The sequence below is a fragment of the Urtica dioica genome, chromosome 8, assembly GCF_054948205.1.
Source record: "Urtica dioica subsp. dioica isolate 48M chromosome 8, U.dioica_male_clone48M_v1_H2, whole genome shotgun sequence".
NCBI lineage: Eukaryota > Viridiplantae > Streptophyta > Magnoliopsida > Rosales > Urticaceae > Urtica > Urtica dioica.
In genome coordinates this window covers 42,503,809-42,531,720 of record NC_142763.1, presented here as the reverse complement: position 1 = coordinate 42,531,720, position 27,912 = coordinate 42,503,809, and the positions used below count along the sequence as shown (strand labels likewise).

Below are 27,912 nucleotides of genomic sequence, written 5' to 3'. Positions count from 1 at the left end.
CTCGAGCTAGGCTTTCTCCGATCAACCCACCTCTCGGAAGAGGGAAGGGGTGAGGAGGAGGAATGACCGTGCCTTTGTGTTGTAGGCTGCCTACGTACCCGTGTGAATAGGGATCAGGTCAGAACGTAGTTCATGGCGTATGTAACGCAGAGTGAGGCGCGGAGCCTGAGGGGTGTGCTCGACAGAGGAGATGGAGCGCGGAGGAGTCCTCGGCACCGTCTAAGAACTCTGGGATCGAGTGACCCGAGAGAGAATGTGTGTTTTCTCTCTTTTGGAGGCGCGGGAGACTTTAAGTCAAGAGTTCCTTGTCGTGGCGGAGATTTCGGACGCGTAGGCGATTTCCAGTCGGAAATGCAGGACGCGTAGGCGATTTCTTATCAGAAATGGTGGATGCCTCTAGTGTGCTAGACGCGTAAGCGATTTTCAGTCAAAAACCGTAGGAGCACTCGTGGGCTCGAGATTAGTCGTTCAATCGAGAGAGGCGGCGCTCGGGAGTCCCCGGGAGCGCTTCGGAATCTCTGAGAACGAGAAATCGAGAAGAATCCGCTTCAGGCCAAGGATGGCATCCGGAGAAGCAGAGAGAAGTCTCAAGTTTCTTGAGAATGAATGAGATCGCTTTCCCCTCAATGAGAGGGGGTATTTATAGGTGTTTGAGGGCCCTAGGAGGGTCCTTTATCGTCCATGTGGGACTAGGGGCGCGCGCAAAGCGCGGCGCACAACACGCGGCGCGCAGGACACCAGGTGCGGCGTGGGATGCGCGGCGCATGGGGCGCGCTTCCCGGATGACGCGGGCGAGCGGCGCGGGCGTGTCTTGGCGCGGCCCACGGCCTTCCTGGCGCGGCGCGCGGCCTTCCTGGCGCCGCGCGCGACCGGCGCGCGGCTTGCTGTGTGCGGCTGGCCAGCGCGGCTTGTTGCGCACGCGGTTTCCTTGAGGGGCGGACGGTGCATGGCCTGTTTCGTTGGACTCTTGTGGGCCTTAGCGGTCTTCGGATATCACGCTTGTGTTGCGAAATATGAAGTTCTCTTCTTGACGAGAGTGGCTCGACTCGAGGAGAACGACTCGAGGGCTCGACTCGAGGAGAACGACTCGAGGCTCGACTCGAGGAGAACGACTCGAGGGCTTGACTCGAGGAGAACGACTCGAGGCTCGAATCGAGGAGAATGACTCAACTTAAGGAGCGAGGCTCGACTTGAGGAGCTGGGAGTTTGGCACGAGGACTTGCCAGTCAACTCGTGACGGAAGGCTTGCCGCTCTTCAAGACCTCCGGCTTGACCATCGGCCCTTTGAGTGGCGCGTCTTCTCGGCGTTCCGGATTTTTCGAAAACGACCGACAACATTAGCCCCCCAAGTTCAGCGCTCGGGGGGCCCCAAGCGGTATACTTTTAGTTGTTTCCGCCGGGAGTTTGAGGAAAATTTATTTCCCAGGGCTTCGCTGTCGCGAAGCCTTTGTGATTATAGAGAATATTCTCACAATTGCATGTGCTTTCTCTCGCTTTTCCGTCTCTCTTAACACGATTGTGTGATCAACACGTGGAGGAGGATCCAAGCGGATAAGAGGCGTAGCTCAACGTGGGCGAGGCGAATGCGATCGCATCCATCGCTCTAGCCCCGGAGCAACGGGGACATGCGCGCCCAAGTAGGGCGTGCGTGTGTGCAGAGGCGGGCCTGCGTGTCGCGGCTCGTTGATCTTTTGGCGGAGTCCCGCCCAAGTCTTTCTTCGATGGCATTTTGTTTGATGATATTTTCAAGCGGACACTACTATAAATACAGTTTTTCGGTGCGGATGACTTTTGGGTGCGACTTTTCGCACCTAAAAGTCGCACAAAAAATTACTTTCAGGTGCGACTTTTCGCACCAAAAAGTCACTGAAGTAACCAAAAAATTTCGCTGATTTTTTTTTAAATTTGGGTGCGAAAAGTCGCACCCAAAAGTTCATCATACCTTTGGGTGCGACAAAGTCGCACCCAAAAGTCCAAATCATACCTTTGGGTGCGACAAAGTCGCACCCAAAAGTCCAAAACATTTCGTCTAAAAAATTAGCGGGATTTTGTTCCCTCTTATTTCATTTCTAAAATTTCACTTCTAAAACTTTATCTTGCGAAAAGAAAGGAAAAGAAAAAAAGAAAAGAAAGAAGAGAGAAATGGAAAGAGAGAGACCGAGAGAATGTGAGAGAGAGGAAGAGAGCGAGGGAGTGAGCGACGGAAGGGAGCGCACGCGTCTCAACCGAGAAAACAAAGACGCCGTGAGCCGCCGAGGACGCCTGACCGAGAGGAGACGCCGGACAACGAGGTTGAGAGCACCGGAGGGTTGATTTCATAGCCATAAAGGTGAGAATTTGTTTCCCCCAAATTTGAATCCGAGATTAGGGTTCTTAGTTTGTTTTGGGATTTTTGAATTTCTTGGATGATTTCGGGAATTGATTGAGTTTTGATGATTGATTGAGCTTGATTGTGATTTTGTTACTCGGATTCATGGATTAAAAACATTGTTAAGAGTTTTTCTTGAGATTTTGGATGAATTTCAACAAGTTAGGGTTTATGTGGATTTCTAATTTGGGGGTTTTTCTCTTGAGTGAGATCCGATGATTTTGGCTTAATTGCAACACGTTAGGGAATATGTGGTTTCGGTTTTGGATTTGGCCGTTTGTGTATTGGATTATTTTCGGATTTGTGGATGATTTGGTCTTGGATTGGGATGATTTGGTTTTGGTTTCGGTTTATTGAAATTTTCAATCGATGCTATCTTACTGCATTATTTCTTGTTTTTTTTTTTCTATTTATTAAACAAATAAAATTGAAGCTGTGTGCATTCTGCAGTTTGACGTCAAGACTCTTTAATGCTTCCCAAACCAAGCATGGACATGGTCAAAGTATTATTTTTTTTTAAGAGAGTCTATATATATATATATATATAAACACGGCTTCTTACACATCACTCGTTGAATTTCATATCTACAGAAAATATCAGGGAGAAGTGTAGTGTGACTCATATTAGCAACCTTCTCTCTAAAAAAAAAAAAAAAATCAGTTTATCCAGACCAGATCAAGCCAATTTGAAACAATGGCAGATATGTTCCTGCGACCCGTGATTGAGAAACTGATTGATCTTCTGATCGAAGAGTCCAAGTCGTTGAGAGTAGTTAAGAAGCACGAAGAGCGCGAGGGGTCGGACTGATTTCTGTGTGAGGCACGGGGGAGGGAAGAGCGCGGAAGAGCGCTCAGGGGAGTACCGATTTCTGCAAGGCTCACGGCGGAGGGAAGAGGTGCTCGTGGGAGGCGGAGATTTGCAGTTCGTTTGCGAGGGGGAAGACGGGGCTCTGCGCGCTCCATGGCGGGCTCGTCGCTGACAAGAGGGTCCAAGGGGGAGTCACGCTCGGGCCCATGGTGGTTCGGGAGCCGGAGAAGCCGGCGGCTTTCGCTTCGTCGTCTTCTTCGTTTTCGGCGGAGGACATGGCTGTCGACGGCGGAGCTGGTTTGTTCGACGTGAAGCGGTATGGAGAGTCGAGCAACGCGTCCGCGGCGGCGGTGGTGATCGGAGAAGGACAGGTTCACGGGGGAAGCAACTTTGTCATGAACTGGATGTAATTCTCTCTATCTCTACTCTGTGCGTGTGTGGGTTAATTGTTTTAATTTTTATGGCAGGGTGTTATTGGGGTGTTGTGCCCAAAACTTTAATTTGCATGTTCTTGAGTTCAGTCGAAGCCGAGGAGAGTCTGTGGTGGTGTTAGATATAAAAAAAAAGTCGTCGACATTCATTGGTTCCTAATTCTCCTAGAGAACCAACAATCAGTTTTAGATCTTTTGGGGGGTAAGGACCGTAAGGTTATAACGTAATAAAGGTTTAGGACACAAACCCACAATAACCTTAAATAATGTTAACCGAAAAATATGCCTCAGCTGATTTTTTTTTTTTTGGTGATTATAGTATATTTTGGAGACTAGTGTGTACCCAAGAGAGCCAGAACCAATGAAGGAGCTAAGAGAAATCACTGCAAAGCACCCAATGTGGGTTATCATGTGATTCCTACTTTTGGTATCATTTTATATTTCGTACATCTCTGACATAATTCAGTTCCGTATGGTTCGGTTAGGTTTGAATAAATAGGAACTGGTTCGCCACCTCGGCGGACGAGGGACAGTTCCTGACGATGCTCGTGACATAACTAATTCGGTTTGGTTTTTCTTAAATAGGAATTCTATGACCAAATCGGCGGACGAGGGGCAATTCCTGATGATGCTCGTGAAGCTCATAAACGCGAAGAACACGATGGAGATCGGCGTCTACACCGGCTACTCCCTCCTAGTCACTGCCCTCGCTCTCCCCGAGGACGGAAAGGTAATTTTTTACCCTTCCATTCTGCGTTATATATGATTGCGACAAATGTAATTGATTTTAATTAACATTTTTGTTACAAATATTTTGCGGCAGATTTTGGTCGAGAAGGCCGGCCTGGCCCACAAGATCGACTTCAAAGAGGGCCCCGCCCTCCCCGTCCTTGACCAGATGATCGAAGACGTAAGAACTATTAGAAATTTTCTTTCAATAAATATTTCTAGATATCAGTACAAAGACTATATAATAAACAATAATTAAAAAAAAAACTTAGTCGAGTTTGAAGGCCTGAGGTCTTTTCGCTTCTGTTTACTTCCTTTACAAATCTCAAAGACAATATTCAATATTACTTATGTTTTGTGTCATCCTTTTCTTTGCAGGATCTTCCTGGAGCACTTGATGACGCTGCAATCACGGAGGCTTTGACCTCAAATACATCAAGTATTTATATAGGCACTGTATTCTTTACAACGAGCAATAGTTTGTGGGACTTATTTTATTGACTAGCACTTGGATTTGAGTTGCATGTTGTTTTTCAAATTACTTATATTGTTGGGATTGATGGATATTATCTTTATATGCTTTGTGTGACTCCCATTATGGGACGAGCCAAAGTTAGACTTATATTGTTGGGATATGATATTAAAAAAGTTTGAGGCTGAAGATCTCTTGTTCATACGTATGTTGAGGATGTGTTTCAAAGTTTGAGGCTGAATTGCTTTTTATTTTTATAAATAAATTAAGAATTGAAGTCACTTTTAAATCAGGTGACAACTAAAGCATGTTTTTCCAAAGATTTAAAGTCACTTTATAATAGAGTGACGTCTAAAGCACTATTTCTTGTCATGGCGGGAAAGTATTGGGTGCGACAAAGTCGCACCGAATGCTCTTTTACCCGCCTTTTCCACAGATTTTGGTGACATTTTAGGTGCGACTTTAGGTGCGGAAAGTCGCACCTAAATGTCGCACCCGGAAGTCAAGACTTTTGGGTGCGACTTTTCGCACCCAAGATTTTTAGGTGCGGACTTTCGGGTGCGGAAAAGTCGCACCCAAAGTCGCACCTAATGATATCTTTGGGTGCGAAAATTGACTTTTGGGTGCGAAAAAAGTCGCACCCAAAGGTCTTTTTTGTACTAGTGGGAGTCCATGGAACTTGACGGTGATTAGCACGACAATTATGGTCTAATTGCAACATGTTAGGGGAAGATCATGGGGTCCGTCTCGGCCAGCTTGGATGGCGACTGCACTTTTGCGTTTCGCAAAGGCGTGCTCATTCCGAGGTCTCAAAGACGGAGGTTGATGCTGCGGGCCGATGCTTCGAGAAGGTGGAGTGGTACCTGGTGGAAGGCTCTGCCGCACCGGAGGGCTTCGACTGCTCGGGGATTAATGCTCAAAGTTTGATCACGCATCAAGCATAAGTCGGTCTCACGGGGCATCCGCCATTCCAGCTTTGGTGATGCTTCTTCGTGTGCATTCGAAAGATCGGCCCTTATTCCCCAGACGTGAGTGCCGGTCTCTGTTGAGGACTTTAGAGCAGTGTCACTCCGATTCTGGCTGACTTTTCTGCAGCTGCGGAGGCAGATAGTCTCCATTAAAGACGTGAAGGGCCATCGTAACGAGTAGCGATGTGGACTTCTTTTATCATGGCGTTTTTGACACCCAGAGGGTAAGTTTCCCTCTGTTTGTTTGTTTTGTTTTGCAATAGTCTTGCTTTGGCTAACCTGCTCTTCAAATCGTTTCAGGTGCTTGCTCGAGGAGCGGGACTCGACTCGAGGAGAATGGCTCGACTCGAGGAGAGTGGCTCGACCCGAGGAGCGAGGCTTAACTCGAGGAGAATGACTCAACCCGAGGAGCGAGGCTCGACTCGAGGAGCGAGGCTCGACTCGAGGAGAATGACTCTACCCGAGGAGCGAGGCTCGACTCGAGGAGAATGACTCGACTCGAGGAGCGAGGCTCGACTCGAGGAGAATGACTCGACTCGAGGAGAATGACTCGAATCAAGGGAAGAGGTTCGACTAGAAGAGAATGACTCGAGGAGCGAGGCTCAACTCGAGGAGAATGACTCGACTCGAGAGGCGAGGCTCGACTCGAGGAGAATGACTCGAGGACCGAGGCTCGACTCGAGGAGAATGACTCGACTCGAGGGGCGAGGCTCGACTCGAGGAGAATGACTCGACTCGAGGAGTGAGGCTCGATTCGAGGAGAATGACTCCACTCGAGGAGAATGACTCGACTCGAGGAGCGAGGCTCGACTCGAGGAGAATGACTCGACTCGAGGAGAATGACTCGAGGAGCGAGGCTCGACTCGAAGAGAATGACTCGACTCGAGGGGTGAGGCTCGACTCGAGGAGAATGACTCGACTCGAGGAGCGAGGCTCGATTCGAGGAGAATGGCTCGACTCGAGGAGCGAGACCCGACTTGAGGAGAATGACTCGACTCGAGGAGCGTGTCTCATCTCGAGGAGAGTGACTCGACTCGAGGAGCAAGGTTCGACTCGAGGAGAATGACTTGAGGAGCGAGGCTCGATTCGAGGAGAATGACTCGACTCGAGGGGCGAGGCTCGACTCGAGGAGAATGACTCGAGGAGCGAGGCTCGACTCGAAGCGAATGACTTGACTCGAGGATAATGACTCGACTCGAGGAGCGAGGCTTGATTCGAGGAGAATGACTCGACTCGAGGAGCGAGACCCGACTTGAGGAGAATGACTCGACTCGAGGAGCGTGTCTCGTCTTGAGGAGAGTGACTCGACTCGAGGAGCAGGGCTCGATTTGAGGAGAATGACTCGACCTGAGGAGCAAGGCTCGACTCGAGGAGAGTTACTTGACTCGAGGAGCAAGGCTAGATTCGAGGAGAGTGACTCGACTCGAGGAGCAAGGCTCAACTCGAGGAGAGTGACTTGACTCGAGGAGCAAGGCTCGGCTCGAGAAGGTTCTACACGACCTCATTCGTCGCCTGGGACTCTTCCAGGAGGAGCTTGCTCGAGCGAAGTCTTAGCTAGCTCAGGCCGAGCGAGGTTTTTGCTCAGAGGCGGAGTTCGCGAGTCTTTGCGAGCAGCTTCAATTAGCTCGCATGTAATATGGAGTCTCCCAAGGCGAGTGTGATCGCGCTCAGTTGGCGGTGGCGAAGATGGCATGAACCGCGCCTAGTATGGCGGTTCAGGTGCGCCTTGTGGCAGCTTTGAGTGCGTTGCGATTAGTCATCATATGCAGCGCCTTGAGGTGACTCAGACTGCGTCGTGAGAAACGGCTCTGTGCGTTGTTTTAGGCGTCTTAGGCACGTCGCGAGGGATGGCCTAGATGCGCCACGTAGGCTCCTTAGGTGCGTTGCGAGGGACGACTTGGTTGCGCCATGTAGGCGTCTTACGTGCACCATGTAGGCATCTTAGATGCATCGCGAGGGACGACTTGGTTGTGCCATGTAGGCGTCTTAGGTGCGCCATGTTGGCGTCTTCGGTGCGCCATGTAGGCGTCTTGGGTGCGCCACGTAGGCGGCTTTGGTGCGCCATATAGGCGTCTTAGGTGCGCCATGTAGGCATCTTATGTGCGCCATGTAGGCGTCTTAGGTGTGCCTGTTGTCAATGGTGCCCACAAGAAGAGTTGTAGTTTTTATTTTATACATTTGATGTAATAAAGTCTCACGAAGACTCTTGCTTGTAATTGCTTATTCATTAATAAAAAGTTGAAACGTTCATTCATTCTTCCTTGTCTGTTTGAAGCTTTATGATAAAACATTAGTCTTTAGTCCATAAACAAAATTAACAACTTACGAAGAGACAAATGTAGATTTGCATGAACAAACTCTTCGTAGTTTGCTTAAAACGATATATTCGCAATCTAAGGGTCAAAGGACTATTGACCTCAGTACGATTGTTAGGAGAATCTATGATGTCTGGTTATGGGGCATTGAGAGTTGGAGGTACTGAATTGACCAGTGCACTTCTAGAGACAAGATAAGAACAAACCATTTAACCTCTTATGTCTCGAAGTCACTACGTATGAATTGCATCATGCTTACCTTAATCCTGAAATGAGACATGTCATTTCACAACTTACGTATTCTCATTTGAGAAAGTCAGAGTTCGGACTCACTATGTGATTCCGAATAGGGCCTATTGGTGAAGTACTAAGTTGTGAGAATGTCATGAGTAACTTTGTGAAGTTCTGATAGATATGGAATTCATGTACAAGATTGCTGAATGCAATGTATATCACCTCATGCTTAGTTCCTTGGAATGTGAATAAATGAACTGGCCAGTGTCCAAATTGAGTCTTGAATCTTTTGGATGAAACAATGTGACTTGTTAGCTCCTCGTCAATACATTGTTTCTGACTTATTCACAAGCGACAAAGGAGTTGAGGAAATAACAGCTAGAAGGGTAAAATGGTAATTTTGTAAATCCCGACTAGCTGATGATATTCATGAAGGGTAAACATAGGTAATATTCAGTGGATCCGCTCATTACAATTAGGTTGAATTCTTGAGTAGAAAATAAATTCATTTGAACCGAGAGATTTTCAGTGTCAACTCTTTAGTGGAGTCAGTTGACATTAAGCTAAAATTGGAAAAGGTTTGTGAACTTTTGAGTCCAAGTGTTTAGCTCAAGCTTTGTTCATTTGGATCCAAGAGGTCACTGTCACAAATCATATCAAGTAGGAATAGTTAAACTAGCAGCTAAGTCAAAACAAGAACGAGACAAGTTTTGTGAAAATTGTCTAAAGGTTCTAAACGTTCAGCTAAGTCACCTAAACGTTCTCGCCGTGGCAGCAAAAAAACTTAGCCGCGGCGAAGTCAAAACAGTAAGTTCCCGCCGCGGCGATGTACACTCGTCGCCGCTGTGGAATATCTATGCCGCGACGGGAAATACATGTCGCCGCGGCGGGAAACTTAACGAGAGAGCTTGAATATTTGAAATTTTGGTCTCGCCGCGGCGATGTACAATCGTTGCCGCGGCGGGATAAGTACGCCGCGGCGCCAAATACACGTCGCCGCGGCGACATACTTACCGAGAGGATGCATATTTGAAATTATGTTCTCGCCGCGGCAGTGTACAATCTTCACCGCGGCGGGATTTGTTCGCCGCGGCGGGAAATACACTACGCCGCGGCGAGACGATTCTACAATGCATTCTTAAGCGTTGCAGAATCATCTCGCCGCGGCGAGATATAGACTTCGCCGCGGCGAGAACGTTTAGGTTTAGGAGTCTGTTCTCGCCGCGACTAGGAATATTTCTCGCCGCGGCATTACTTTTCTGGGCTTGTCTCGCCGCGGCGAGACTTCTACAACGCTTTTTATAAGCGTTGTAGAAGCATCTCGCCGTGGCGGGACTTCAACGTCGCAGCGGTGAGGTTTCTACAACGCTTTGTGACGCTTCATAAAGCGTTGTAGAAGCCTTTTAAAACAAAAAATTTTCATTTTTTTAAACCTCCCGTCTATTTTTCAGACTTAAGCGTTTTTTTCCATCTTTTTCATTCATTCATTCTTCTTCTACTTCTCCATTCTTCTTCTTCTCTCTCCGCCCCTCTTTCTCGCCGTCCCTCTCTTCTCGCCGTCCTTCTCTCTCCGCCCCTCTCTCTCTCTTCTCGCCGTCCCTCTCTCTCCGGCCCTTACCCTCTCTTCTCGCCGCCCCTCTCTCTCCGGCCCTCACCCTCTCTTTTCCCCGCCCCTCTCTCTCCGGTCCTCACCCTCACTCCACCTTGCCTCTGCCTCGACCCCTCTCCGCCTTAACCCCGCCCAGCCTCAACCTCACCTTGACCGCGCCTCACCTCCACCTTGCCCCGCCCCGCCTCCACCTCGCCCCTGCCCCGCCTTCACCTCGCCCCGCCCCGCTCCACCTCGCCCCCGCCCCGCTCCACCTCGCCTCTCTCTCACCTCGCCTCCGCCTCCACCTGGTATGTTATTTCCTAACTTGTTTTGAATTTAATTTAATTTGATTTATGTTATTATTTAGTTAGAATTTGGTATTTATTTGAAGTTAGGAAGAATTTGTATTGGATTTTAGTATATTGGATTTGAATTCGTTGTATTTGAGTTTGATATTGATTTGAAGTTGTATTTGAGTTGGAATCGGATTGGATTTGAGTTAGAAATTGAGATTATGTTTTGAATTTTGTATATTAGATTCCATGTCGTCCACTACTACTATTTCTAGCGGTAGTGGTAAAAGAAAAATTAGAAGACAACTAGCGCTAAACTCCGATGAACAAGGAAAAAGAAGAAACACTCTTATGGATCGGGTTAATAAGGCTAAAACACTTGGTAAAAAAATCCCGGTACATTTGATGATAAAGGGCAACCAATGGGTAAAGAGGGTGATGAGTTGTCGAGTTACTTTGGCGTGTTAGAAAGAGAACACGTTCCACTTTCGATGCGTGATTGGAGATGTAAAGAGAACGCCCAAATTAAAGAACGGATTTGGAACGAAATACGAGAAGGATTTACGATTCCTATCGAACAAAAACACGATTGCCTTATGAGAGTCGGAGAAACGGCAAGGTTATTTCGTCATGTGGTATACAACGATCTACTCAAAGACATCATCAACGAACCAATCGCCTTAAAGAGACCGGCTTGTATTTTGAAATTCTATACAAGTATCACCGAAGAAGATTGGATAGCATTTGTTGAGTATAGACGAACCGAAATGTTCAAACAAACATCGGAACATGGGAAATCAAATATCGGAAAAAGTGTGTACAAATCTCGAACGGGCCGAAATGGATATCGAAAGCTTGATCAAGAAAAGGTTAGATTCATTTATTCTTTTAGTTATTCCAAATGTTGCAATTATTTTTTAATTTATGATATAATTACTTCTTACCAGCATGACGAAACGGGGGAATGGCCTACGAAAGAGGAACTTTGGATTGACTCGCGAATGAAAGACGTAGATAACTACAAGGATGAGAAAGACAAATTGATGGGAGAAAAAATCGTAACTTCTTTACCTTTGTTATAACAATTAATCTTGTAATTTTATTTTCAAATAATTTTATGTGTAGAAAACGTTATCACAACAAGCAACGCAAGGGACATGGGTGCCGAAATCGGGAAAGAGCATTTTGCAAGAAGCTTTGGGAACGTCGCGAGTTTGCGGTCAATCCAAACACACGTCACGTTTTAAGTACTTTGTTCCTCCAACGCCCAACGAAGAAGTAATTAAGATGTGTCGGGAAATGAGCGAGTTAAAGTCTTTGGTGATGAAGGCCTTCGGTGGAAATGGTAGCATTAATTTCGGAGATGCTAATGTCGAGTCGCCTAGTGTCGAGCGTGTGGAAGAGAATCTCAACGCGAAGGTTGTTGATGATGAAGAGATGGCAAATGTTGAAGAACACGTCAATGAAGCGGTCTCTTTAGGTGCGTTTAATTTTTTTTTATCTATTTATTAATAAAGCTAAATGTTTTGGTATTAAGTTATTGATAATATTCTTGATTCGCTTAGAACACGACGATGTTGATGATCGTCCGAAGATCAATCCTATCATTTTTTATGATCGTCCGAAGATCGATCCTATTGTTGTGGAAAAACCCAATAGTGTTCGTGCTAGTTGCTCATTGAATCCAACCATCCCGGTGACACCGACTTCGGATGAAAGCGTCGAGTGTCTTCTTTTCATAGATGATGTTGTGAAAGGAGGCACGATTCATGTTGCAAATGGGCGAGCATACGTAAATGGAAGTGTAATTCACTCTTTACCTTTGGAGGAAGGAAATGTACGTGTGACCGTTTTGGGGGTTTTGATTAAAAAAGTAAAATTGCCAATTCCCACCGAAGAAGCTCAAACCATTGAAGATGCCATAGGAGGATTTGTCTCGTGGCCGAAGAGATTGATCGAAATGGACACGGGAATAGAGAGTCGCGGTCCGGTTGTCAAACAACTCTCAAAGCTCGGTTTTGAGAGTGAACCTAGCATCGATGATGCTAAGAAGATTCCGTACAATGTGATTAATCCAAAGTTTCGATTGCTATCCCGAAGTAATGTTATCGGAATGGGATGTGATTATGGTCAATGTTAGTCCAAGTCTCGCGGCTATCCCGATTCCGGTCCCATTTGAAGATGTTTCCGACTTTTTGCAATACTTGGAAATTGGCGCGGGGAGCATAACGGTTTATATGGAGTAAGTGTTTTCTTTATATGAGTTTTTAATATAAATATTCAATATTTAGTGTTTTGATCAACCAAATACTTGTTTGTCATAGCTATCTACGCTCGAGGCTAGAAAAGGCGAAGAAGAGTCGAGACTATTGTTTTATAAATCCGGGCTTAAGTTCGTACATCGCAAACAACGACGAGGACGCTTATTTGTCAAAACGAGTCAAGGACGTTGGAAACATGGTACGGAAATGAAAATTTGGTGAACTAGCTTTAATGCCGTACAATAAAGGTGCGCATTGGATGCTCGTTGTCCTCGACCCTTGGAGAGATAGTGCTATGTTCTTCGACCCGTTAAGAAATAAAATTCCAATCGATTTAACTCGATTGATAAAAAGGTAATATTTTGATTTTTTAAACTATTTTTATTATAAATCATTCTAGAGGTTTTTTCTCTTATGATTTCCGTGTTATAGAGTTTTTGTGGATTTCAAGCTCGAGCACCAAAACGCCCATAATAACAGACAATCAACGTACATCAAGGCTTGGAACGCTACGAGACAAACCGGAAACACGGAATGCGGGTATTTTGTGATTTCTTATATGCGCGATATAGTCGTAGGAGGTCTAGAAAAATTAGAAAGTAAGAAATACTATACAAAGGAGGATTTAGAGAGAGTTAGGGAAGAATGGGTAACTTATGTACAAACATTTATTAATTGTGATGATTAGTTAGTTTTTTTATTAAATTTTGGATTGGTTTTAGAAGTAAATATTTTCTTTTGAAGATGTAGATATTATTTTTTGGATTGAAGGTTATTTCAGGTGCCATATTTTCACAACGGGTTTTAGTACGTGTAAAAAATTATTTCAGGTTCAAAAAGATGCCTCTCGCCGCGGCGACATAGACATTTCGCCGCGGCGTATAACGTATGCCGCGGCGAAAAATAAGAGTCGCCGCGGAAAAAAAAGATACCAAGAGCACATTATTTATAAATCAATAACTCGCCGCGGCGATGTTAGAGTTTCGCCGCGGCGACATACACCACGCCGCGGCTAATCTAAACGTCGCCGCGGCGGGTTTTTAAAAAAATATTTAGAAACCTTCTACAACGGATGTCTATCCGTTGTAGAATCCTGCCGCCGCGGCGCATAACATACGTCGCCGCGGCTAACAACTCAACAGCATTCTACAACGGATATGTTCTGCGCCGCGGCGAAGTATAATTTTTGCCGCGGCGACATGATTCTACAACGGATATAAATATCTGTTGTAGAATATTTCGCCGCGGCGAGAATTATACTTCGCCGCGGCGATTGTTTAAAAATATTTAAAAATTACACAATGGATTCATACCGTTGTAGAAGCTTCTACAACGCTTAAATATCCGTTGTAGAAGCTTGGTTTCTACAACGGATAATTAAGCGTTGTAGAAAGCTCTTGGATTCTACAACGGATATTTAAGCGTTGTAGAAGCTTCTACAACGCAGGATTCTACAACGCTTGATAAGCGTAGTAGAATCATTCTACAACTGTTTTTAAGCATTGTAGAATCCTAGTTTTGTAGTAGTGAGAGTTGTTTTATGGGCTTGTTATCCATATTCACAAGCCCCTTTTTGACGTGAGAAATCACACCAAAGTAATCATGACAAATTATGAAAGGAAATTGGTCGATTTAGATTTGTAAATGGGCCTCAATTCTCCGTAGCAAGACCAAACATAAAAGCTAGACGAATTAAACAATGAAAAAAAGAAGAAAATAGAATGTAAAGTAAGCTCGGGCATGTTTATATTATGATCGCTCAAAATAGTACAAAGATGTGAACTTGAAGGAAAGAATCACAAGATTGTAGAGTAAAAATGAAAGTAACATGTCCTACATGGACTTGATTATCTTATATTTATAGTATGAGAGATGAGGTTGCGAGCTCCGGATTACAGGTGACACGTCGTGTGTCAGTTGGAACACACTACTACATCTTGGGACACATGTCGTTATCTATTTGTATGAGAGGCAGTTACAAATCGACCGGGCTGACTGCTTCATATCTGCGGGTCTTTGGGGTGCGGTTATCTCGAGGTAGCATTTGAATCTTCTATCGGGCTAGCGTAGTTCCTGAACCTATTAGCACAAATACGTGGGCTTGGACCCAATTTCCTTGTATTGGGCCAAATCTCTCCCTTGTTAGATTGATGACGAAATCCAACATCAACATTCCTCATCTCACAAAGTGCAACATCTCATTTACTATATTTTGTGTTACTTTGTTTCATCTCTTTTCCTAGGAAATGGAGCAAAGAAGAGTCTAGCCATCCAACCCGAGGAAGGATCTCACTCTCAAGGAACCTAAAAAATCTTGGCCTATCGGATTCGTTCTCATTCGCGTCGATCTCTTTGCGGCTACCTTTCCCGAAGACTCTTGAACACCTAGGACCGCTCTCCGACAAACCCTTGAAAATTTTGGCTTATCGGATCCAACCCCATACGCCTCGATCTCTTTGCGATCAAAGGAAGCAGTCTCTAGCTGTGAGACCATCCTCGGAATAACCGTGGAAATAGAAGCCTTGTGGTTCCAAACTCTCGGTATCTCTAATCCTCGGAGCTACGGAAGGAAATCTCCCTCACACGGCTTGTGAAAGGCGGAATTTGTGGGACACACGTCACAAGTGTTGTACGAAAAACCTCATTAACAATTATTTTATTATTAGTTTTTATGTATTTTGTATTACAAGATAATTTAAAAAAATTTAAAGAAAATATGACTATTAAATCTGAACCGTTGATTTAAAGTAGATAGTAACGGTAAAATTAGAAAGTAATATTAGATATTTTAGCCAACGGAAAAAAAAGTAATAAAGTCTATCTAACCTAAAATATGAGGTATTTTTCCGCAGTTTTCTCTCATCACATTAGAGCTTTTTATAATAGAACCCATCAGAGATTTTTACAAATTTCCATTAATAAGTTATTTATAAAACAAATTCTTCCCTATAATTTCAGTGTCAAGTCAAAGAAAAATGATTTATATTAGAGCTTTTTATAATAGAAAAAGTGAATTTATTTGACCTCGTCCCGATAAGAATTTAGATTTAGCCCCCCAAAAGAAAATTATATTTAGCCTTTCCAAAACTATTTTTTAGTTTCGTCTCTGTCTAGTTCTATCTTTTTGAAATCACCATAATTATTTTATGCACTCATACACGCACTATTCAAATATATGTCATGAAACGGAACAGGAGGTTGGTTTTAATTAGTGATATTAGCGATATAACTCAACTTTCATCTTGTTTGAGTAGGGTTTGCAGTATAGTAAAACTTAAAGGGAGGGAAGAAGATCACGTCAACACTTACTCGAAATCACGATTTCTAGTGGAAAAAAAATTATTTCCTGAGAGGGAAATAACGATATAGTAAATCTATCAAAATAACTAGAAATTTCAACCAATAAAAATCCTAATGAACCTAAAAAGAGGATAAAAGCCCAGAGCAGAAATTACTTAGTTTTTGAGACTCCGCTACTTAGTATCGGCAATAAGCTGATACTAAGTAAGGGAACCATGACATATATGTTTGATATATATTCCACATTGAGAGAGTTTCTATATATCTGTCATTTCTCAAGGCATTTCTTTAGACAATCACCCCGTTTTTTTCTCTTCCATTTTTTCTAGTCTGGTCTCAATAAGGTCATGAAAATCATTCGTATCCTACATATAGTGGATTTGCATTGACCCATACATGATTTTCTTTTAGTCTTTATGGGAATAGGTATCTTTTTTGCTCATTCTTTTTTGAACAATTGAATCCAGGAATAAAAACCAAACGCTATGCCCTCTCTATCGGATAGAAGGGCAGAGGGGCCCCACAATCAATAGCCAATATGCTTTTCTCTCATGCCTTTTTTCGTTCATGGTTCGATATTCTGGTGTCCTAAGACTACATGAACTACACCAATCCATCCCGAACTTGGTGGTTAAACTCTACTGCGGCGACGATACCGTAGGGGAGGTCCTGCGGAAAAATAGCTCGATGCCAGGATGATAAAAATCTTAACACCTCTCATCCTTAATTACTTTATTTTTTCAATAGGAAAAAGATCCATTGTGTCTTTCACAATATTTTAGGACTAAAATTTAATAAGTCAAAATTAATGTAAAAATATGATTTTATTTATATGTATTTGTACAAAATATATTTAATGAAATATCTTTCTTTTTGTATTTATTTTTTTTATTTACTTAATGGTCATAAAAGTAAGGTTATAGATCATTTTCGTTTAGTTGTGAAGTTAAAAAAACAAAACAAAACAACAAAACAAAACAACAACAACAAAAAAGAACGAATTTTTTTGTTTTGGAAAATCTGAAGAAAAAAATAAATAAACAAATAAATTGGTTTTAAAATTCTGGAAATCGTTGAAGATTTATTAACATGTTGTTTTATTATTGACATGAATGTCGATAAATCTTCAAACAATTCAGGGAATTTCTTTGAAAATTTATTGACATCGTTGTCAATAAATTTTCTGGATGTCAATAAATCTTCAAAATACCAAATTCTATAAAGATTTTGTTGTCGGTCGTTTTCGGAAAACCCGGAACGCCGAGAAGACGCGCCACTCAAAGGGCCGATGGTCAGGTCGGAGGTCCTGAAGAGCGGCAAACCCTTCCGTCACGAGTCGACTGGCAAGTCCTCGTGCCAAACTCCCAGCTCCTCAAGTCGAGCCTCGCTCCTTAAGTTGAGTCATTCTCCTCGAGTCGAGCCTCGAGTCGTTCTCCTCGAGTCGAGCCTCGAGTCGTTCTCCTCGAGTCGAGCCCTCGAGTCCTTCTCCTCGAGTTGAGCCCTCGAGTCGTTCACCTCGAGTCAAGCCTCGCTCCTCGAGTCGAGCCCTCGAGTCGTTCTCCTCGAGTCGAGCCACTCTCGTCAAGAAGAGACCTTCATATTTCGCGAGACAAGCGTGATATCCGAAGACCGCTAAGGCCCACAAGAGTCCGACGAGACAAGCCGCGTGCGCAACAAGCCGCGCCGACCAGCCGCGCACAGCAAGCTGCGCGCCGCGCCAAGACACGCCTGCGCCGCGCGCCCGCGTCATCCGGGAAGCGCGCCCCATGCGCCGCGCATCCCACGCCGCACCTGGTGTCCTGCGCGCCGCGTGTTGTGCGCCGTGCGCGGTGCGCGCCTCCACTTGACGGAGCGCGCACCCCTAGTCCCACATGGACGATAAAGGACCCTCCTAGGGCCCTCAAACACCTATAAATACCCCCTCTCATTAAGGGGAAAGCGATCCCATTCATTCTCAAGAAACTTGAGACTTTTCTCTGCTTCTCTGGATGCCATCCTTGGCCTGAAGCGGATTCTCCTCGATTTCTCGTTCTCAGAGATTCCGAAGCGCTCCCGGGGACTCCCGAGCGCCGCCTCTCTCGATCGAACGACTAATCTCAAGCCCACGAGTGCTCCTACGGTTTTCGACTGAAAATCGCTTACGCGTCACGCGTCCACCATTTCTGATAAGAAATCGCCTACATGTCTTGCAATTCCGACTGGAAATCGCCTACGCGTCCGAAATCTCCGCCACGACAAGGAACTCTTGACTTAGAGTCTCCCGCGCCTCCAAAAGAGAGAAAACACACATTCTCTCCCGGGTCACTCGATCCCAGAGTTCTGAGACGGCGCCGAGGACTCCTCCGCGCTCCATCTCCTCTGTCGAGCATACCCCCCAGGCTCCGCGCCTCACTCTGCGTTACATACGCCTTGAACTACGTTCTGACCTGCTCCCTATTCACACGGGTACGTAGGCAGCCTACAACACAAAGGCACGGTCAATCCTCGTTCTCACCCTTTCGCTCTTCCGAGAGGTGCGTTGATCGGAGAAAGCCTAGCTCGAGACTTTCGAGTTCACGTTTTTGGCCCGGGTGCGATCACTTGGTCCGGCCTTGGATCGAACCGCCCGAGGTATACAATAGTTGTTCATTTTCGTGCGACAACATTTTGGCACTAGAAGGAGGGGACTTCCCGACCTGTTCAGCCCGAAATCCCTTATGTTCATCTTCTTCTTTTCTCTTGAAAACTCGACTTTCTCGAACTCGAGAAAAGATGAGTAATTAGGCAACCGTACGTTCTGAGGGTGTTAACAACCCCGATAGCGTCACTGGGACCAAAAAATATTTCTTGCGCTCCCGAGCGCATGGTGACGAAAAGTCGCTCCACGAAGTGAGCTCGACCTGCTCACCATCTCCAACTCGAGATAGAAGGGACGACCGCATCATGGAGTTGGAGGAGAATATCCACCAACTAAAGGCGAAGAACGCGAGGTACCACAGCCGACTGGCTGTGAAGCAACCCGCGCATAACGCGGTGATCCCCAATGTAGATCCCGAGAACCTCAATGAGGAAATTCGCGACCGCGACCCAGATTACCAGAGTGCTGATGATTCGGAGGATATCGAGACTTCTCTCACAAAGGACGAGGAACTCCCCGCTGTGAATGAAGTCGGTCCTTCGGATCCTTCACCAAAGACAGGGAATGCACATGTGGCCTCCCAAGCAGGGAGCTCCCGACATTCGGCCCATGACCGACTTGGTCAAAGGGAGAATGTTGCAGAAAGTCAAGGCACGCGAAGAGCGTGCCGTCTTAGACGAAGCCTGCGCCTCCGTGCAACAAGCCCGGATCTTATGGATCATCTTACTACCCAACGCAACAAGCGTGGCGATGACCTAAGAGAACGACTAAGCTCTCGGCCAAACATCCCCGTAGCAGCCCCAACTAACGGGAACCGCCGCACGGGTCAAGGGTCTAATGAAAGGCGGCATGTAACTCCTCCCGAATAGGGAGTTACTCCGACTACCGGTCTCGATGTGATCACTATGATCCACAATCTTCGAAATGAAGTACGAGATCTCTAAGAATACGGAATAGGCAAAAGAGCCTATGGGGTCGTCGAGGAGAATTCATCGCCTTTCACGGCTCAGATATTGGCCGAGGTATGCACTGGAAATTTCAAACTCCCGAACCTTGCTCCATATGATGGGAAAACGGATCCCGCTTACCATATCCAGCATTATGAAACCTGGATGACGATGCAGGGTGTCACTCCCGGTGCCATGTGCCAAGCTTTTAGTCTTACCCTCTCCGGAGCCGGCTTCGAGTGGTTCAAGAACTTAAGGCCGGGAAGCATCCGATCGTTCAAAGACCTGAAGGACATGTTCCTAGCACGCTTCGCTACATCTATGGTCCAAAAGAAGACCAAGATGTACCTGTGGTCAATCAGGCAAGAGAGTGGCGAGTCTCTTATACGATACCTCGCCCGATTCACTGAAGAATCGAATAAGGTCGACCGCTTTGACGACGAAGACGCAATCACAGCCATCATTGAAGGCTTGCGCACAAGTGACTTCCTCAAGTCCGTCGTCGGCCGTGTCCCTTCTACCATGGCCAAGTTAATGACTCGAGCCAAGACCTTCATGGGAGTCAAAGATTACCTCGATGGCCGCAAGGGCAATAATCAAAGCCCTCACCACCGAGACGAACCTAGCAACGAGCAAGGCAACTCCCGTAAAAGGTGAAACAGAGGAGGTCAGATTTCTAAAAGCCAACCTCCGATGCCCCAAAAGCCGCGACTTGCGGAAGACTTTAAGGGCTACTCGTCGTTTACGCCGTTGAACACGACGCCGGATCAAATCCTGGCTTTGGCGCGTGACAAGTTCATCGCCCCAGCTCCAATGAAAAAAGACCCCACGACTCGCGACCGGTCTAGATATTGCGAGTTCCATCAAGAATACGGTCACCTGATCTCCGAGTGCCACAATCTCAAAAAGCAAATCGAGGCTCTGATCCAACGGGGTGAGCTAAAAGAGTTCGTGTTACGCATGATTAGCGCTGCGGGCCACACCTCGAACAGACCACAGTCTGGCAATGAAGGAGAAACAGCCGCTTCTGCCGACCGGACCATAGCTACTGTCAACGCCAATCCGCAACTCCACGTTGTGACCACCATATTGGGAGGCCTGCAAGATGGAGATTCGGCCCAAAAACGGAAAAAATTCCTAAGGGCCGTGGATCAAGAAGACGTTGCTATGCACGTCAACCTCACCTACGAGGAACCTCCGTCCGTACCTCACGAGACGATGTACTTCACCAACAAAGACGTCAAGCGAGTTGTGCATCCGCACAATGACGCGATTGTGCTCAAAGCCCAAGTGGGCAACAACTTGGTGAAAAGGGTTCTCATCGACAACGGCAGTGCTGCCGACATAATTTTCAAGTCCACCCTAGAGCGCATGAAGCTCGGGGGGCTACGCTCGACTCTAACCCAAACGCCCTTGTTCGGGTTCGCCGGGGAAAAGGTCATGACCGAAGGCATCATCGATCTACCGGTCACCTTCGGAACTCCCGAAGGCATTGAAGTTGTTCACATGGTCCCATTCCTAGTGATTGATCAAGAGTCGCCCTATAATGTCATCATTGGGAGACCCACGTTGAATCAACTAAGGGCTATTATTTCTACATACCACCAACTGGTGAAGTTCCCTACCAAGGATGGAATCGGCATCATGGCTGGAGATCAATCCCAAGCCAGAATATGCTACATCCAAGGAATCGATGGAAAAACCGCTAAAAAGATGGTTAACACGATCTCACAACTTAGAGACAGCGTCGAGTCGACCAAGGTCCTCCGCGAAATCCACGAAGACATATGCATGACACCCAAGTGCAAGGTGTCGGCGTCCTCATCCCAAACAGGAAGGGACCCTACAGAGTCCGCCAAGTCGTACATGACGGGACCTACTACATCAAATACAAGGACGAGACACCGATCTATCGCATGTGGAATGCGGAACACTTGAGACAGTACTACCAGTAGCCAGCGCTTCCCCCATTTTATTTCTTTGCTTTCCAACATTCAATAAGGCCTACGAGCCAATGTTTTAGGATTTCAAATTTTTGCAATATTAATAAAGTTCGAGGTTTTTCTTTCAAAATCCATTTTATAAAAGTTTTTCGGTCATCAAAATACGATTGTAAACCCAAAAACTTGGGGGGCTAGTGACATATGCAACGGTAAGTACACTCAAAATCCTCAGGAAAGTACGCTCCACCAAAACAAAACACCCGAACATAAACGGGAACAAGCGTGCACTGAAGACGCCTCTGCGGCGCGCCGTAAGTCATCCAAGAGATGTAGGCTAAAGCCGTCCCTCGCGACGCACCAAAGACGCCTCCGCGGCACGCTGTAAGTCATCCATGAGATGCAGGCTAAAGACGCCTCTACGGCGCGCCGTAAGACATCCATGAGATGCAGGCCGAAGACGCCTCCGCGGCGTGCCGTAAGACATCCATGAGATGCAGGCCTTAGACGCCTCTGCGGCACGCCATAAGACATCCATGAGATGCATGCTTAAGACGCCTCTGCGGTGCGCCATAAGACATCCGAGAGATGCAGGCTAAAGACGCCTCCGCGGCGCGCCATAAGACATCCAAGAGATGCAGGCCTAAGACGCCTACATGGCGCACCAAAGTCGTCCGTTGCGACGCACCAAAGACGCCTCCGCGGCGCACCGTAAGACATCCATGAGATGCCGGCTGAAGACGCCTTCGCGGCGCACCATAAGACATCCATGAGATGCAGGCTTAAGACGCCTCCGTGGTACGCCATAAGACATCCAAGAGATGCAGGCCTAAGACGCCTACATGGCGCACATAAGACGCCTACATGGCGCACCCAAGGTGCCTACATGGCGCTGTTGGAATCGATCTAGGGTTTAAGAAAAAGTTTAACGCTTCGGTAAGCGGCGAAATTTTAAAAATTTTCTTTTAACAAGTGAAACAATTTTACTAACCTAGACAAAGAGCAAGCACATGTAAATAAAAACTATTATGAGCATAAATAATTTACTAACCTTTTAGAAGCTTGAACGTTGATGAGCCTTCGGAAGGTTGAAAACGTTCGTCTCCCTCGCAGCACGTCTCTCTTCTTTCCTCGCCAACTTGAGCAACCACGAAAGTTTCTATCACAAGAGTCACTCGAGAAAGAACGGAATTAGTGTGTGGGCATTTTTAAACACGACAACTCAAGAACAAGTCTTAGAGTCGAAGAGCTAAAACACTAGGTCAAATGTGGACCTAGGTGCCAAAACAAAAACCGAAAATAACTAGAGAGAGAGAGAGAGAGAATCGGCCACAAGATCTAGAGAGATAAGCTCTCAATCTCTAACTTATGTGGAATGACTAGAATGAGAGTAATGAGGTCTCTATTTATAGGGGAGGCATGAGCAAATCTTATTTCCTCTTTTCTACCCATGTTGGACGTTCATGACATGTCATGCAAGTCCTTGGATTTGTTTCCTCATTCGTTCTCTCTTAGTTGGCCGAAAATGCACTTTCCTTCTATAGGAAATTTGTTTCCTCTTTTTCTTTTGGCAAGTATCTTCATACATTAATGAAAAAAATAAACTCTCTTTCCCGCTATGGCATGAACGAAATTCAGCCTTATTTTCTTTGGGTTGGACGAAATTTGAGCTTCTAGAAGGAGCTTCTAGATGTTTCTTCATTTGTTCAAGACAATATATGAAAAGCCCATTTAGAATTTTTCAAGTAAAATTCTATGAAATGAAATAAATCCTCAAGGCCCAAATTCTTTAAGTTGGCCGTGTTATTTAAATTTCATTTGTCATCATATGACAATGCCAAGAAAATTATTTCGTCCTATGTCTAAAAAGACAAAAATACCCTTTAGACAATTTTCACAAAACTTGTCTCGTTCTTGTTTTGACTTAGCTGCTAGTTTAACTATTCCTACTCGATATGATTTGTGACAGTGATCTCTTGGATCCAAATGAACAAAGCTTAAGCTAAACACTTGGACTCAAAAGTTCACAAATCTTTTCCAATTTTAGCTTAATGTCAACTGACTCCACTAAAGAGTTGACACTGAAAATCTCTCGGTTCAAATGAATTTATTTTCTACTCAAGAATTCAACCTAATTGTAATGAGCGGATCCACTGAATATTACCTATGTTTACCCTTCATGAATATCATCAGCTAGTCGGGATTTACAAAATTACCATTTTACCCTTCTAGCTGTTATTTCCTCAACTTTTGTCGCTTGTGAATAAGTCAGAAACAATGTATTGACGAGGAGCTAACAAGTCACATTGTTTCATCCAAAAGAGTCAAGACTCAATTTGGACACTGGCCAGTTCATTTATTCACATTCCAAGGAACAAAGCATGAGGTGATATACATTGCATTTCAGCAATCTTGTACATGAATTCCATATCTATGAGAACTTCACAAAGTTACTCATGACATTCTCACAACTTAGTACTTGACCAATAGGCCCTGTTCGGAATCACATAGTGAGTCCGAATTCTGAATTTCTCAAATGAGAATACGTAAGTTGTGAAATGGCATGTCTCATTCCAGGAATAAGGTAAGCATGATGCAATTCATACGTAGTGACTTCGAAGACACTGGTCAATTCAGTACCTTCGGAAGATACCTAGAAGAACTATAGAGTGTCCAACTCTCAATGCCCCATAACCAGACATCATAGATTCTTCTAATAATCGTACTAAGGTTAATAGTCCTTTGACCCTTAGATTGCGAATATATCGTTTTAAGCAAACTACGAAGAGTTTGTTCATGCAAATCTACATTTGTCTCATCGTAAGTTGTTAAGTTTGTTTATGGACTACAGACAAGGAAGAAAGAATGAACGTTTCAACTTTTAATTAATGAATAAGCAATTACAAGCAATAGTCTTCATGAGACTTTATTACATCAAATGTATAAAATAAAGACTACAACTCTTCTTGTGGGCACCATTGCCAATAAACTCCCACTTGATTCAAAGAAGATGTGTGTTGTCCTTCATGCCTAATCCCTCTTGATGTTGGTCGAAGACCTTGTTCGCTAGGGCCTTGGTGAATGGATCTGCCAGAGATCTACTTCACCTCCACGTCTCCGCGCTGCACGATCTCTCGAATCAAATGGTATTTCCTCTTAATATGCTTAGAGCACTTATGGCTTCGAGGTTCCTTTGAGTTAGCGACAACCCCACTATTATCACAATAAAGGGTCATGGGCTCGTCGACGTTTGGAACAACTTCCAAATACTTAAGGAATTTTCTAAGCCATACAGCCACTTTGGATGCTTCACAAGCAGCCATATATTCTGCTTCCATTGTGGAGTCAACAATGCAATATTTGCTTAATACTCCTCCACACAACAGCTCAACCATTAAGGATGAACACAGATCCCGAAGTGGATTTCCTGGAATCCTTATCCACTTGAAAATCGGAGTCGGTATATCCCGTCATAGTCAGGTCTGTTGGAATCGATCTAGGGTTTAAGAAAATAATTAACGCTTCGGTAAGCGGCGGAATTTTAAAAATTTTCTTTTACAAGTAAAACCAGTTTTACTAACCTAGACAAAGAGCAAATACATGTAATTAAAAACTATTATGAGTATAGAAGTTTACTAACCTTTCTTGAAGCTTGAACTTTGAAGAAGCTTTTGGAAAGTTTGCAACGCTCGTCTCCCCTCGCAGCACGTCTCTCTTTCTTTCCTCGGCACCTCGAGCAACCACGAAAGTTTCTATCACTAAATCACTCGAAATAAAGGAATTAGTGAGTGGGCACTTTTAAACACTACGACTTAAGAACGTGTCTTGAAGTCGCAGAGCTAAAGACTAGGTCGAATGAGGACCTAGGTGCCAAAACAAAAAAATCGAAAATAAACTAGAGAGAAAGAGAGGAAGGGGCGGCAACCACATGTTCTAGAGAGAGAGGCTCTCAATCTCTAACTTATGTGGAATGAGAAAAATGAGAAGAATAAGGCTCCTATTTATAGGAGAGGTCTTACCTTCAATAAAGTAGTTTCCTCTTCTATAGAATATCACATATTCATGAGCCAATTTCCTCTTTTCCTCTATGACATACTCGGCCAAGGTAGGCTTCATTAAGCCTTGAATTTGTTTCCTTTTTTGTTCCTTGCCTTCCTTCTTTCTCAACTTGGGCGCCTACCTCATTTCCCTTAGAGGAAATTTGTTTCCTCTTTTTCTTTTGGCAAGTATCTTCATACATTTATGCACAAAATATTCTCTCTATCTCTTGGGTATGTTGGGCGCCTATCTCATTCAAGGAAGGCCTTCTAAAAGCTTTTCCATTTGTTCATGACAACATGAAAAAGGCCCATTAAGAATTTTCAATAAAATTCTTATGAAATGAAATTAATCCACAAGGCCCAATGATCAAGTCATGGCCGAGTGACATTAAGTCATCAAATGAACTTGTCAAAAAATTTATTGACATTCATTTCATCCTTTGTCTCAAAAGACAAAAATACCATTTTGACTATTTTCGTTCTTGTTTTGACTTAGCTTCCAGTTTAACTATTCCTATTCGATGTGATTCGTGACAGTGACCTCATGGACCCAAATGAACAAAGCTTGAGCTAAACACTTGGACTCAAAAGTTCACAAACCTTTTCCAAGTTTAGCTTAATGCCAACTGACTCCACTAAAGAGTTAACACTGAAAATCTCTCGGTTCAAATGAATTTATTTTCTACTCAAGAATACAACCTAATTATGATGAGTAGATCCACTGAATATTATCTATGTTTACCCTTCATGAATGTCATCAGCTAGTCGGGATTTACTAAATTACCATTTTACCCTTCTAGCTGTTATTTCCTCAACTCCTTTGTCGCTTGTGAATAAGTTAGAAACAATGTATTGACGAAGAGCTAACAAGTCACATTGTTTCATCCAAAAGAGTCAGGACTCAATTTGGGCACTGGCCAGTTCATTTATTCACACTCCAAGGAACAAAGCATGAGGTGACATACATTGCATTTCAGCAATCTTGTACATGAATTCCATATCTATGAGAACTTCACAAAGTTACTCATGACATTCTCACAACTTAGTACTTCACCAATAGGCCCTCTGACTTTCTCAAATGAGAATACTAAGGTGTGAAATGACATGTCTCATTTCAGGATTAAGGTAAGCATGATGCAATTCATACGTAGTGACTTCGAGACATAAGAGGTTAAATGGTTTGTTCTTATCTTGTCTCTAGAAGTGCATTGGTCAATTCAGTACCTTCGGAATATACCTAGAAGAATTATAGAGTCTCCAACTCTCAATGCCTCATAACCAGACATCATAGATTCTTCTAACAATCATACTGAGGTCAATAGTCCTTTGACCCTTAGATTGCGAATATATCGTTTTAAGCAAACTACGAAGAGTTTGTTCATGCAAATCTACATTTGTCTCTTCGTAAGTTGTTTAGTTTGTTTATGGACTAAAGAATAAGGTTTTATCATAAAGCTTCAAACAAGGAAGATTGAATGAACGTTTCAACTTTTTATTAATGAATAAGCAATTACAAGCAAGAGTCTTCATGCGACTTTATTACATCAAATCCATAATATAAAGATTACAACTCTTCTTGTGGGCACCATTGAAAACAAACTCCCACTTGACTCAAATAAGATGTGTGTAGTCTTTCATGCCTAATCCCTCTCGATGTTGGTCGAAGACCTTGTTCGCTAGGGCCTTTGTGAATGGATCTACTAGGTTGTCCACTGTTGAGATCTTCTTCACTTCCACGTCTCCGCGCTGCACGATCTCTTGAATCGAATGGTATTTCCTCTCAATATGTTTAGAGCGCTTATGGCTTCGAGGTTCCTTCGAGTTAGCGACAGCCCCACTATTATCACAATAAAGGGTCATGGGCTCGTCGACGTTTGGAACAACTTCCAAATACTTAAGGAATTTTCTAAGCCATACAGCCTCTTTGGATGCTTCACAAACAGCCACATATTTTGCTTCCATTGTGGAGTCAGCAATGCAAGATTGCTTAATACTTCTCCACACAACAGCTCCACCATTAAGGATGAACACAGATCCCGAAGTGGATTTCCTGGAATCCCTATCCGCTTGAAAATCGGAGTCGGTATATCCCGTCATAGTCAGGTCAGTACCTGAGTATGTAAGTATCAAGTTCCTAGTTCTTCGAAGATACTTAAGAACATGGTTAACAGCAATCCAGTGCTCGGGTCCAGGGTTGGATTGGAAACGACTAACTACGCCAACGGCGAAACAGATGTCAGGTTTAGTGCAAAGCATAGCATACATGAGGCTTCCTATGGTAGAGGCGTAAGGAATTTTCCTCACGTCTTCAATCTCTTGTGCAGTCTTGGGAGACTGGTCCTTCATGAGTGAAACTCCATGCCTAAAGGGTGTTTGACCCTTCTTAGAGTCTTGCATCGAGAAGCGATCAATCACCTTCTCAATATAAGATGCTTGAGAGAGCGACAGGGTCCGCTTTTTCCTATCTCGAAAGATTTGGATCCCCAAAATGTACGCGGCTTCTCCTAGACCCTTCATATTGAATTGCTTTGCCAGCCAGACCTTGACCTCAGATAACTTACCCACGTCATTACCAATGAGTAGTATATCATCGACATA

At 44.6% G+C, this 27,912-nt stretch overlaps 1 protein-coding gene across 1 annotated transcript; it reads left to right on the top strand.

Annotated features, from left to right (window-relative positions):
* The first annotated feature begins 3,215 nt into the window (after positions 1–3,215).
* Positions 3,216–4,911, top strand: LOC149389868 (uncharacterized). The gene is made up of 4 exons (XM_089623958.1): positions 3,216–3,582; positions 4,193–4,337; positions 4,431–4,517; positions 4,715–4,911. Exons 1-4 carry the CDS (start codon positions 3,383–3,385, stop codon positions 4,835–4,837), a joined length of 555 nt encoding a protein of 184 aa, XP_089480084.1. The 5' UTR covers positions 3,216–3,382; the 3' UTR covers positions 4,838–4,911.
* Positions 4,912–27,912: the final 23,001 nt, after the last annotated feature.

What these genes read in the sequence shown, in the direction of transcription:
- LOC149389868 (XM_089623958.1), top strand. Translation starts at nt 3,383, where the DNA reads ATGGTGGTTCGGGAGCCGGAGAAGCCGGCGGCTTTCGCTTCGTCGTCT. An exon ending in CTCTCCCCGAGGACGGAAAG is followed by an intron (nt 4,338 to 4,430) that starts GTAATTTTTTAC and finishes ATTTTGCGGCAG; the next exon opens with ATTTTGGTCGAGAAGGCCGG. An exon ending in TTGACCAGATGATCGAAGAC is followed by an intron (nt 4,518 to 4,714) that starts GTAAGAACTATT and finishes TTTTCTTTGCAG; the next exon opens with GATCTTCCTGGAGCACTTGA.